Source organism: Calypte anna, chromosome 7, assembly GCF_003957555.1.
Source record: "Calypte anna isolate BGI_N300 chromosome 7, bCalAnn1_v1.p, whole genome shotgun sequence".
Classification (NCBI taxonomy): domain Eukaryota; kingdom Metazoa; phylum Chordata; class Aves; order Apodiformes; family Trochilidae; genus Calypte; species Calypte anna.
This window is the reverse complement of record NC_044253.1, coordinates 19,892,451-19,906,496: the sequence shown is the minus strand read 5'-3', so window position 1 is coordinate 19,906,496 and position 14,046 is coordinate 19,892,451. Positions and strand designations below refer to the sequence as shown.

Below are 14,046 nucleotides of genomic sequence, written 5' to 3'. Positions count from 1 at the left end.
GTGAGATGCAAGAGAGAAAGTGTCAGGAATCATACACTTTGCCCCCAAAATAATTAATTATTTTTGAATCATTAATAGGCAGCTTCCATAACAGCCGTGAAACAATCAGACTCCTGAATTCTAGCTGTATATTTATACAGCCCTAGTGCTTCAAACATAGGATGGTTGTCATATTTCCTGTTAAAAACGAAAGCATGGTAACAGAATATAACCAAGCAAAAGAATCCACAAAAAAAACCCAACACCCAAAACCAACCAAAAAAACATCAACAAACAAACCCGTACAACCACTAAAACCAAGCTCCAGAAGAAGGCAAACAATTTAACTGCAATGTACTTAAACTAAACTGCAAGTGTAGACACAGAAGCTTCAAGATAACTTTGCCGTTTTCTGTTCTTTAAGGAACCTTACTTGAGTAAGAGATCTGTTGTTAGATCTGTTATTTAAAGCTCTAAATCACTCTAAGTGTTACATTTGAATTATTCTAATCAGGAAACAGGCAAAACACAAGTAATGCTGTGGTGATGGACACAAAGCGATACTTTCTCTTCAAACCAAGAAGTCAGCTGTCAGTGGAAAAGTAAGCAAGATGAAGCAGTGTTCTTCTGTTTCTGCCAGTGCACTTTTCATCTTGACAGCAGCAAGTAAATGCCAGGATAGAGGTTTGAGCTCTTGCCATGATTCTAGCAAACCATCTAGCAGCCTATTTTTAAGAAAATTAACCTGTTCAGAAATCTTTTTTTTTTTCTTTATTAAATATAACAAAATCACAATAAAACTTTCTGTGCACTGTGCATACAGGTACAAACTGAATAAGGTCTAAATAGAGAGCTGGTAAAAAATATCTGCTTTTAGAGACTGGCAATGCTATAGAGATCTCATTTTTATCTCTACATCGATGTCTTATAACCAGAGCTATTTAACAGTGCTAACAGAAAGACATCTCTTCCTGATGAAATTTTTACATTTCAAAATTTCCATTTAATTCCAAACTGGAAGAAACCCAAATATTTTTCACATTTCCTGAAAATGCTCTAGAAACCAACAATTCCAGGTCAGCACACACAATCGTTCCTCTAATTTGGAAACAGGGTTTATTTCTTCTCTCAAATATCAAACTGTTTCATTATCACTGCAACAACTGACATTTAATCTTAAACTGACATTTAATTTTTCTAGACCATTCAGTATTTTATAGCTGCTCTTAAAAGATATTTTTAATTCAATGATTTGTTTAAAAATAGGAAAAAATTGTTACTTCAGAGTGATACAATGCCACTGAAGTGTATAAATTACTGTGCCAACTATACATGTGTTATCTATACAAACAGTTAGTGAATGTGTAACTAAAGACTGACTTCTTTAATTTTTATTCTAAGGCTGATTTACTCTTGTTATTTTGAACACAAACAGAATTAAAGCTTTTCCAGTAAGGCATGTGATGACCATTCCCTGCCTTCTAAGCACCTCTTTGAGTGAATTGTTTTTCAAAAAAAAATTATCTTGAAAATATTGCAGTGTGAAGGAGAACCAAGGGGAACAAAACTAAAATTATCCTCAACGTGTCCTGTTGTAATCAAATTTAATGGTGTAGGAGACTCGAAGTGTTGATCCTAGAAGGGAACAGAAAGCGTTCATACCACAGCAATTCAGATTTCAGTTTGGGTACCCAAGAAGGTAATGCCTGTCTTATTTAGAGGATGGCCACATCTATTTCTTGATTTACAACCCATCTGCTCATATGCCAGACTACAGTAAAATCAAAGGATGTGCTCTACTGCAAATGGAAACTCCTGACGTCCATTCAATCAAGTGCTAGTACTATGCTCTATTTTTCTTCTTCAGGCTTACAATTAACTTCAACCTAACCCTCACCTATTCAGGTTTCCAAAACAGTTTAGACAATTCATAGAGAGATAGGACCCCAGGAGCTCCTCTGGAGCCCTACACTGTGAAAGCATGCTATGAGGTTTATGATTTCACAGAATCACTGAGGCTAGAAGAGACCTCTGGAGATCACCAAGTCCAGCCCCCTATTCATAGCAAAGTAAACAAGAGCAGGACTGTGTCCAGCTGGTTTTTAAGTATCTCCACAGATGGAGACTCCACTGTCTCTCTGGGCAACCTGTCCCTGTGTTTCACCATCCCAGGAAAAGGTTTGTTCTCATGTTTAAACAGAATTTCTTGTGTATCAGTTGCTAGTTGCCTCTTGTCCTTTCACTGGACACTACTAAGAAGAATCTGTCTCTGTCTTATTTACTCCCCCTATCAGGAGAGAGTACATACAAATATGATCCCCCTGAGCCTTCTTTTCTCCAGACTGAATCATCGCAGCCTCTCAGATGAATCATCCAGCTGTCTCAGCCTCTCCTCATATGTCAGATGCTCCAAATCTTTAATCAATTTAGCAGCCCTTCATTGCACTCACTCCAATATGTTCATGTCTAGTATAGGGGAGACCAAAACTGGACTTATCATTCCAAACATGGCCTCACCAGTGCTGAGTACAGAGGAATAATCCCTTCCTTCATCCTGCTGGTGATGCTTTCCCTAATGCTGCTGGTGCATTTCTGGCTCACGTTCAACTTGTTGTCCACCAGCGCTCCCAGGATGCCATTTGCAGGTCAATTTGTCATAATCATGTCAAAGCAATCACAGCAAAGTTAATTTAGTACAATGAGTGTTGTAATCCTGGAAAACATTTGGCTTTGGAACTGTTCATATTTTCAAGCTACTCTCTTATCATATCAGCTCTCTCTGTTCTCTCACACTGGGTGTGTGGGAAAAGTTGACAGATAAGTATCAACCACCCAATTACCACCCAATTATTGCTCCGATATATACCAAACACACTCTTGCTTGAGGTCTAAGCACTTGCATTTCTTTTTCTCAACAGCTTCTTTGCAACTTGATAACCTGCAAGAGGAATAAATATACCCTACTCAACCTGACCATCTCGTCCAGCAACATGCTTTAAACAGCTACAGGTAGTAAACAACAGAGTTTAAGAAAATTTAATGACAACTCCAGAACAGCTTGTCCACAGGCACATTCCCACTCATGATCCACTCAACACCTAAAATTTTCTTTTTAACAGAAGCAACTGATCTCACCAGTTGCAAAGGAGATTCTGGTCTTGGTTATTCGCTGGTCTCACCCTCTACAGCAGTGACCAGGAAAGCTACAGCTCTAGCAGTCAGCTGGTGAAAGCCTGGAGCCCTTCAGCTCTGCAGCTGAGCAAGTCTCCTCCTGGTTGAGAAGTACATCAGAGGAGCTACTTCACCCACTAACACAACATTTCTAAGCTCACTTTCATTTCACATAGATTTAATTTGGTCTGCTTTGTCATGCTGCAATGTCTGCAGGTTACTAGCTTTCCATGTTTATGCTGCCCACCTACAAAGTTTCAAAAGTTGCCTTATCAAGCCTAATTTCTGTACTTCTTTAAGCATCAGATTCTTGTTTGGACTGTCCCCTTCACAACAGCACACCAGGCAATTTGCCTCCAATGATGTTGACCACCACACTTCTCTCAGCAAGATACATCACACAGTCACAACAGACACAAGCAAAAGCAAGGGATATGACAATGTGACATTTTTATCTCTGTTCCACATTACTCACTTTTTTGATCAGTAACTGCTTTTGATTAATCAGGGTCCCTTTATTCTGCATTGTACAGCCCACTCTTGCCTCCAGATAAGCAATTCTCTGCCACAGCAAAGAAGCTCAGACAGTTTTGCTGCTTGGCACCATTTGCCCAGACAGCACTGCTCCAAAAGCAGCTTTCATCGTGTAAAGTTCCGTGTGCCTATGGGATACCAAACATTGTAGCAAGGTAGAGAGTGGCCTCTGCTTCCGCCCTCAGACAGTAGGAGGGTCGCAGGGAAGCAGTAATGACACTCCCAGTGAAAGTTCAGGTATCTACACAAGATCTTTTAAAATGGAATTCAGTCAGCAACAACAGCAAAAAGGGAGTGAAGAGATTCCACAAAGTGAGGATTTCAGCACCATTTCTATCAAGCCTTCTTCTCCTGCTTGCAGAACTCAAACATTGTTTATCTCAAAAGATGGCGAAGAGGCAACTACAAGGTATCATCTACTAGATACTGTAACTACTAGATATGACATCCAATGGCATAAATAAAGAAGCCACTTTTTCATCCTCCCCTTAGTGTTAAAATTAGAGCAACTAGCTTGTTACAAAGGATAGACATATACATGCACAAATACCTATAGAGCCTCAGGAATTCAAGATTTTGGGCCAATGAACACTATCTGGGCTGTAACCTTGTTTTTTTCACCAGTTTATCTATGTGAGGTAGATTTATTTTTTTAATATAGTACTATAGATTATTACTGCCCACCCCTAATCAGAGAAACCAAGACAGAAGATACTATTAAAAGGAAGCTTTTACTGCATTCACACTGAGAAAAAATGCAAGTGATTTAGATACATCACTTTAGACATCTTAGTGTGACCTAGTGTGAGCACAAAGACAGCTTTTCATCATTTCACACTCAACTTGAAAGCACATCATTTATAATACTAAAATGAGGTTTAAGGTAGTGAACCTGAAAGATGTTTCATTCATAAAAGGTGGCCTGGAAAACCTTAGCATTCTGTTTGTCTCCATGCAAAAGATAACTTGGATTACTAGCAGACATACAAATACATGATGTATCTTACATATTATAATGTGCACAACACAGCTAATAGGATGCTATGCTTCTTTACAGCTCGTAGGTAATTGTACAGACAATTACCTTGAGTTAAAATTTGATTATGCTACATCAGTAAGAGTTACATGAGGCTTCACAATTGCTCAGCAATCTGAAAGTTCACCAATGGCAAAATTTGCAATTATAAGAGGCATTAACTCCATGGGGACAAAAAAACCAACAAACCCCTATAGTCTCTGCTTTTTGGTATAGAAGTCGCAACTGTGTTACAGCTCCACTGGCATTACAAAAGCCATCTCTAAGATTACAACTGGCTATTCTAAATAGTCCAGCTCTCCCACTTCTGCCACAATTTGACTACTTCAGAATAACCAGAAAGGTACCATCCTTGGTACTGTGAGAGACTTCCTCACAGAGGACAGATCTCAGCCCATCTGTTTGTCAGAAACTTTGCTCCCATTAAAGCAAGACATTAGTGAATCCTCTCCTTTCAAATTATCAGAGACCCACACATGTGCCCCCATTTCCTTTGACTTGGATGCCCATCTCTGCTACGTTCCCAACATCTGTGAGTGCCCAATGAGTAAAGGAGGTCACTGTTGTGGGAAACAACAAAGCAATCAAGGTGTTAGATAAATACTTCCAGGGAACTGTTGATACACATTACAAGCATCTGACTGTCCATACAGTGCCAAGGACAGACTTTAGCATACTACTGAATATTATATAAGGTTACATCACTTATGAAAGCTACATACTTTTCTGTTGTAATTTTAACTTTCTTATCAAAACTCCAAAACCACCTTGAGACAGGCACAGAAACCTCAAATGCTAATTAACTTTCAAACTACTGTAGGCATGGGATATTTAACAACTGCTGGGAAAACCAAAATGAATATGGTCAAGTAAGCACTGCTCAGCTCAGGCATCCCTTCCCTCTGTGCTCTGTTGACAGGTAACAGAGATGGAGTTAAGGGAACAGATTTCCCAACATGTTAAGTTACTAAATACTCTGTACAGACTAGTAAGAATCCCATCTGCAGAGGAGTACAAAGAGGCAGCATACCAGAAGTTATTTTTCTGAGCACAAATTCTTAGCAAATGCCTGTTAATCAGAAGCAGAGGAAGAAATGGGAGCAACCGAAAGAGCCACAGGCAATTTGGATCTAACTGCACAGTTACAGGAATCTAGACAGGAACCGAATGGGAGTTTCTAACAGTAAGTGGAACCTGCACTCAGAGAAAACCTCACTAACAACAGCTCTGCCCCAGTAATAGGCCCCCAGTCCTCAACAGTGACCTGTCCCTCCACTGAGCTGTGGTTTGGCCATCATACTTCACTCACGTGGATATTTCAGAAATCAGTTTTAATGGAGCTCAACACATATTTCCCATTTAAATCCGAATTTTTAGATTGGCAGTTACGTACATCTATAAAGAGTCCTTTACAAAGGACATTTAAATACTATGCATTTTGTCCACTCTGCCTTCTTTTAAAGGAACACTCTTCAGCATACATGTGAGCACACAACTACAATAGGCAACAGTGATGTGTAGCACAGACACAATGAAGGTGTGTGAGTGTCTGTTGCACTGGTCAGAGCTGGTAAGACAGAGCTCCACCTGTGCCAAGACAGCCAAAGGCTCTCTAGGTAAAAACTCATTTTGTTGTAAGGTATCCACTTGGGTGTTAGTGGCTGAAGCTCAAGCACTGCAACCCTTGGAAACAAAAACTGGTTACATAGAGGAAAATACAAATGACAGGAAATAAATAACTAATGAAAAGTAACACAGAGAAATTGATAGTACAATCAACAACATGAAGTTATTTTAAAGCTCTTAATTTTTAATGTTCTATTAACTATTACACTACTATTAAGACTATGCCAAAATCAAATTGGTTTAAAGTTTAAAGGAAATAGGTTTTTTAGTTCTTTTCTTTGTATCGCCCATGTCTTTTCATAGGAAACTACCAATTTTAATGGCCTGTCACAATGGCCTGTGAATTAAGCATTTATTAAATAGTAATCAAGAAAAAAAAGGCTTTACAGGTTATTAAAAATAAAAAAAGAAATTATAAAAAAATAAGACACATTCATTGTCAGAAATTGTGTATATCCACTTACACACAACTTAATTATATCTGAATGATCAGATTTCACACAACACACAGGAAACTAAGCAAGGAATATACAAATTTCACAGCCTTCAAACCAGTTTTGATAGAAGAAACGACCATTGCCCCACCCAACCTCCCCAGATGAGGTTTCGGGCTCCTGGAATTGCAACAAGTTTGCACAATTCTGTTTCCTGTCTATCCTCTTTGTTGTTAAAAAAACACCAATACTGGCTGTTTTAGGGATTACGAAAATAGAGCCATATATATACACTGCATACTAGAAACACTTGCAAGACTGTAACGTATTCTCTGAATGAATTTTTACAGTTAGCAAAATATATAGAATATTCTTTTTTTTTTTTTAAATATATATATATATGTATGTATGTGCATACACATAATCACTTTATTATGTCACTCTGATCCACTAGGAATTCTACTGTGTCACACTAAATGACAGACAACTGAGGTTACCTTTGAGGCTGAATTATCATTATAAAAGCAAAATGTCATACAAAAGCTGTGAATTTCCATATGCTCAGTGTCTAGAGTATCTTGATCTGACTGACAGTAAAATTATGAGGCTGGCTTTGTTTAAATCAATGCACTTGGTGGGCTGTTCATATATATCTATATAAGTATATATGTATGTGTCATCATGCTATCCCTGACCGTATGAGCTATTTCATCAGCTGAGGAATATCAGCTTCACCTTTAAGAACTGCCCTCATGTCGAGGCCAGAGAACAATAAAGGCACTATAAGGCTAGTTTTCTGACTTACGGAGCTATCTCATTACATTTGAGCACAAACTGCTGCTTACAAGGTGAGGGAAATAAAGTTATACCTACAGTGCAAAGAGGAGGCACAAGAAACTAGATTAGATGAGCCAAGTGTGAAGAAAGCACTAATATAAAACTACTAGACTCACAAGATTGCTGGGCCACATCAGAAATCTCTTTAGTTAGCACTTTTTTCTGAGGATTCAGCCAACTTGTTCCTTGAGAGGATTATCTAAAGCAGAGGTGTGTTACCCTCTTGTTTTGCATCAAACAACCACATAAATAAATGAGTAAACATTTTCATATAACCACATGCCCCTCACAGAGCACATGCCTGAGAGGATAAGAAAGGTTGCTGCTGCTGAGCAGTGAGGTCTAGCACAGAGGAGAAGAGTTCTTATCCCCTAAATAAAAGATGCAAAATTGTATTTGCTCAGAATAACAGATTTTCACTTATCCTTTTATGCTAATCAAAACTGCAATTAGTTAGACCAGCCTCAACTAGACCAGCTTTTACCTGTCTTGTCCATACTAGAACTGGAAATGATCTGGGGAGATGAAGAATGGTATTATTGGGCACTTATCTTCTTGTATTATTCAGTTATCTTCTTATAGCTGAAGCCATTGTATAGTAAAGATGGAATCCTTAATTGCTTACATGCCTAAAAAATGGTAAACCACAATAAATGGATGTGTACTATGAAGAAGTATGCCTCACATTACCACTGCATTGCTGAATCTGCCATCTTCCAAATTACTAGGTAACACAGCCTTTGTGTGTAGTTCTAACAGTTTTCTAACATGTACTTTTTGTTTAAAGAAAGAGATAAATGGGAAGGAAGGGAAAAGAGAAAAGGCTGTTATAGTATTTTAGCACCTCATCCATAAATATGGTGGCCTCAGCAGATCCACCAAATCTCACAGTTATTAGATTATAGCTCAGAACAAAGAGTATTTCAAGAACACTCATCATCATCATCAGATACAATTGCTGAAGCAAGTCAGTATGCACTTAATGTTCTAATCTATTTTTTCCTTTCATTCATCAGTGCTGGTCAGGGATGGCAGGACAAGAAAATGAACAAAAAGTAATCTATTCAAAAGAAAGAAAAAATCAGAAGTGATAGGTGATTATGAATAAAACAAATTTCAAGTTCTGTCATTTCAGTTGCACACCCAAATATGTACACAGAAATATGCATGTGTACAGAATATAAATATATATAAATTAAGTCAACTTTAACCCTTGGCATGACGAGTTTTATCCCCAGTCATATCAAGAACTTGTAAGCAATGACATGTGAAGTCCGAACCTCATCCTGTACCGTATTTTTTACTACTGTGAAAAATCCATGAAGCTCGTTACCCTTCATGGCAATGGAAGTAAAACCATACTGCTTCAGCAGCCTAGAAGCCAGCTGTTGTGAAGGAGTCTGAAAATAATAGATATAAAATTAAAAATCAGATTCTCAGCACCTTGTGGCTGCTTACATACCAGTATAAAGAATTCCAAGAGCACCTTCATTAGGTATCTTACAAAACATACAATATACTGATGTTACAATATTGCAGTACAACCATGAATCAAAAGTACATCTGGCTTTAAAAAAAAAAAACAAAAAACCACAACATATTACAACTCCTTTATTTTTTTCTCTAGCTGCCACCATTGCAAAACCAGGGAACTCTTACACATCTGCAAGAGCTTGTCCCAGGATGAAGCATGTACAGTATCAATCATCCACAACTTGAGTTTTGAAAGGCAAAAAAAAAAGGCTTTAAACCACTGAGGAATGAAAAATCATCAATTAAACAAATTTTTTTTCTTTCAGATCTTCTATAGCTTTATCAATTGAAATAATTGCAAGCCTTTAATTAATGATGCGCATGAGGCAAAGCAGAGAGTTCTGAAAAAACGTGTTACTAATGAACAATAATAAGGCGTGATTTTTCCCCCATTCAGGCCAAAGACAATCCTCCAGCTTTAATCAGTGAAAGCAGGTCCACTCACTTTGCTCAGCCTGCTTTAATAAAATCCTTCGCATGAAAAAAATCACAACTGTTCCATGTTATGTAGATTAACCCCACACTTCACAGTGGAGTTTTATGATTGATTCAAAATTAAAAAGGAAAAAACTCACGTACTTAGTAATTGTTAATAAAACATCTTTGGGGGCTCTGACCTACTATCAGGCTAGCAGAATGTATTACCAGATTTAACTTTCAAAATAAGCCTAGTGAACATAAGGGAATTATAAACCACATTGATTTTCTCACCTGCATAACTAACACTTAAAAATATAATGTCCTGTAAAACATTACTTAAATTGAATGGAGGAAAATACTGCAGTATTTAATTAAGGATAATAAACTTTTGATAACCTCAGAATTTTGGGCAGACCACAAGTGTTGCTTTTTCAGTTAATCTGTAAAGCAACACTGAAGTTTGCAACTGCCTGCCATAGTTTATTTCTCAAAACAAAGAGGGGCTTCTCAGCTAAGTCATGACAATAGACAAGTTTTTCAAAAACCAACACCCCCCATGCCATATTATAATAAGAGACAGGGATTGTTTATGAGATGCACAGTGCTACCTGCCAGATGAGATATTCTATAGTTTTTAAAGTCTCTAAATGGCCTTTTTGCAGAACATGATAATTATTGGTCTTTTCTCTTCTTTGACTGCCCTAATGACATTACTTAAAAAGACAGCAATGAAAATACATAGGTGTTGGCATAGGGAATCACTCTCTTTCTGTCTGTAGGTGAAGGGAACACCACCTTTGTCATGCTGCACAGAAGCTGCACAAGCGAGCAACACACTTTGCTTCAGCTGCCTTCCCGTGACAGGCGGTCTCTGATAAACACATGTAAGAAAACACAGAGGATAAATAATCATTGCTGACCAATCGCTAGTTCGACGACTACCATTTAAGTATACGAATTTATAAGCTTGCCAAAAGTGTCTTTTTAATCCATCAACCTCGAAGAACGGCGACTCCGGTTCAGTCATGAACAGAGTCCGGAGCCTTTCTTCACTGAGATCCGACACCCTGACAGCATCCGGAGCAATCCCGATGTACGGCACGGACTGCTCAGACCGCTGCCGCACACCCGGGCCAGGCAGAACTCTGCTCAGCCACACCGCAGCTCCTCGCCCTCAGGCCGGCACCCACCACCGCACGTCCCCTCCCCACCTGCCTCCCAGGTGCCACGGCCGCCGCCTCCTCAGCGGCGCAGCGCCTGGCGCTGGCAGCCGGGCTGTAACGCGCCCCGCAGCCGCGCAGAGGGAGCGCAGCAACGCGGCTTTGGCCGCAGTTCACTTTCTGGACAGCGGACCTGCGGCGGGGCAAACTCTCCTAACGGGACAGTTTTCCACCCCAGCCCGTTCCTACCGGCCAGGGTCCCGCTGCCTGTGGGGCTTCCCTGAGGGTTCGGCCAGGACCCCGCGGGCTGGGAGGTCTCGCTCGCACAGGTGCCCGAGGAGCGTTCTGACCTCGGCACCAGCGCCGGTCCAGGGAGCCGCAGCCGCCGCAGGTGGAGGGAGAGCTGCGCCCATTCCCGGGCAGACCTCGCCTCCTAGCGCCCACACCGGGCCGCGCCGTGCTGCGGGCAGCGGGAGAGGAGCGCCAGCTGCCTCCCGAACCCCTCCACCTTCCTGCATGGAGCCCGCTACGTGACCGAACGGGAGGGCAGAGAAAACGTAAAGGTCCGGCAAGGCGACAGAGAAGCGGCGGCGGGAGGAGGATGCCCGGCAGCCAAGGTCCCTCGGCTGCTCCTCAGCAAGCGGCCGCGGCCGCCGCCAGCTACGCGGCCCGCCCGGCCCCGCCGATCCCGGGGAAGCGCGGACGGCTCGGCGTTACCTTTCGAAGAGAAGTCGGATCATGAAGATGCAGAAGGCCAGGGGGAAGGCGAGGTAGAGGTCCTCTGCCTGCGGGAAGGTGGCTTCCTCCGTGCTCTGCAGGTCCGCCCAGGTGACGTTGTGCGGCAGCCAGAACCGCTCGTTCCAGAACCAGGCGAGGATCCCTGCCATCTTTGCTTTGTCTGCCGAGGCGCCCACCGCTTCGCTCCGCTTGCCGGCCTCCCTCGCCGCGGCGAGGCGTGTTAGAGTGGCTGCCGGCGGAGAGAGGAGGTTGGAGGCGTGTGCCAGCCCCGCAGCCGCGTATGATGCTGCCGAGGGGCGCGGCGCGCTGCGCCGGCTCCCCGCCCCGGCCGCCCGGCGGGGGCAGCTGCCGCCCCGCCTGTCACCCGGCCGCACCGGCCCCCATTGGCTCCCGCCCGCCCCCCGCAGCGCTCCTCAGGCGGCTCGGGGGGTGGTCCCGCCGGGCGGTTAAAAGCAGCCCTCTCCTGCCCCCCTTACCCTTCCAAAAAAGCCCATCAAACCCTGAACCAGAAATTACGCGGTCGGAGAGAGCGAGGACCCGGTCCTGAGGACACTCACAGCAGGCGAGGCTGCCGGCAGCAGCACGCGGCACGCGGCTGGGTCGCACCCTCCGCTTCACCGCCGGCTCCGGTTCCGACCGCCCAGCGGCTCCGCGCCTTGTCACCACGCCGGGCCGCGGCGGCCCTCCCCGCCTCTCTTCCGCCGCTCAGCCAGGCTGACCCGTGGTGCGGTACTGCAGGGCTCTCGGCGAGCCTGGAAGGGCTGTCGCCAGATTTAAACAGGCAGATGGCAGCAACGAAAAAAAAAAAAAAAATCCTTTTCGGCACAGCCACACGGACCAGCATCGTCTGTCTCAGCCTGGTCCCCACACGAGTCACCCCTGCCAGGAGCGCTGCGCTCTGCCCACTTCTGCCGGGGCGCTGGAATGGAAGAGGGACTGCCGAGGTGAAAGGATCCTCTGAAGCACTCAGTGACTGTACCCTGTGTGCATGTACAGCAAAGTGGCTTTAAATGAGGCATGGAAAGGTGTCCGAGTGCACACCGCTCAATCAGTAACAAAACTGAGGTTAGAACCATAGATTTGTGCTCCCAGCTAAAGAAAACCTTTCTGTCTTTAAGTAGGTTTTTGCTTTCAGTTCCTTATCTCACTGGCCAGTCCTCTTAGAGACAAGCTACAAGAGAAAAATTGTAATTGTATTCACTAGACTTCACAGCAAAGGTGACTAGCAGGTTTTAGTGTAGCTATAGCTGCTGGGTTATGGGTCCAGGTGCAGACAACATTACTTAAAGTAGTAGTTATACTGCTCATGTAGCATAACTATTTTGTCTACCCTGTCTCACTTTATTTTAGATGGCTTCAGTTTTCTCCCTGCTATCATCACACTCTCCACCTGGCTTAAAGAATATGAAGAGACACTGACTTTCTGGGAATGGCATACTTTAGAGTTTAATCATCCTGCCTTTAGGTTTTCTGCCAGCTTGCTCTTTTCTCCTCACTGACTCTACTTGCCCTTCCTGAAAAATCAATAGCACAGCTCCTCATGTCTGTGCTGGTATTTCTATGCTGAAGAAAATTCCTAGTTAAACACATGACCTAGTTAAACATGTGAAAAATGCTACATCAATTTAAACAAAATAAGCCATTTCTGTATATGGAGATAATTTCCATCTAGGACATTCTAGGGAATGCTTTGGCAGGATGGCCGAGGAGCCATGTGAGTGAACCTGCCACCAGGTTTTTCTGTTTTGAACAATAGTAATCATCTGATGATGCATAGGAGGTTAATTCCTGATGAACAATTAGTGTAACTGACTTATGTGTCAGACCCAAATTGTGTTAGGACAACAGATCTCTAAGCATATCTGAAAATGAATGACATTCCTGAAACAGTTGGGAGGATGACCAATTAAAAGCTTTTAATTGAATTAAAATTGTAGCAGCAATTATGCAGATGTAGCCAAGACAGAACTATGGAATGAGGATGCCTGAATTTTGTGCTTTGGAGGGAGATATTAGCAGGCTTTGTTCTGCTGTCCCCTAAAACTGTTATATCACAAAAGGGATCCCAACAGAAACCAACTGTGGTTTCATATTTGGTTTCATATTCTGAAGGAACTTATCCCAAGAGAGTGCTAGATCTTGGGGGAAAAAAAAAAAGGCTGAAAGTGTGTCTGTTTTCTCAAAAGCCTGGCCTGACCATACACAAATCCCCTGAAAGTTACAGAACTTCTATTTCTACTCCAAATAGAAAATACACGGACTGCACATCACTAGTTCAAGACTCCGAAGAACCAGCAGAGTGGCCACTATAATGAAGGAATGAAGGACTTCATTATTTATGTCTTGTTTGTTTGTTTGTTTAGCACCAAGAGGCCAGGTTAGGACTCAGGTGCACAAGAAAAGGCTCCTTATTTTTGTGAATAGAATTATTGTTCATAGTCTAATGAAGTCCTTGCTGCTTAGAACAAGTGTACTGAATCATAGAATCATAGAATCATAGAATTAGCCGGGTTGGAAGGGACCTCAGAGATCATTTTCACACAGCAGAAGACTTCCTTTGCCCACCAGCCTTACTTCT

General features: G+C 42.3%; 1 protein-coding gene across 2 annotated transcripts in view; it reads right to left on the bottom strand.

The window, feature by feature from the left end:
* Positions 1 to 11,617, bottom strand: part of CERS6 (ceramide synthase 6) — a 111,576-nt gene extending 99,959 nt beyond the window's left edge. For both annotated transcript variants that reach the window (XM_030454375.1, XM_030454374.1), the window contains exon 1: positions 11,448 to 11,617. In XM_030454375.1, the coding sequence (XP_030310235.1) occupies positions 11,448 to 11,617 (170 nt within the window). The remainder of the gene's footprint in view (positions 1 to 11,447) is intronic.
* Between the last annotated feature and the right edge of the window lie 2,429 nt (positions 11,618 to 14,046).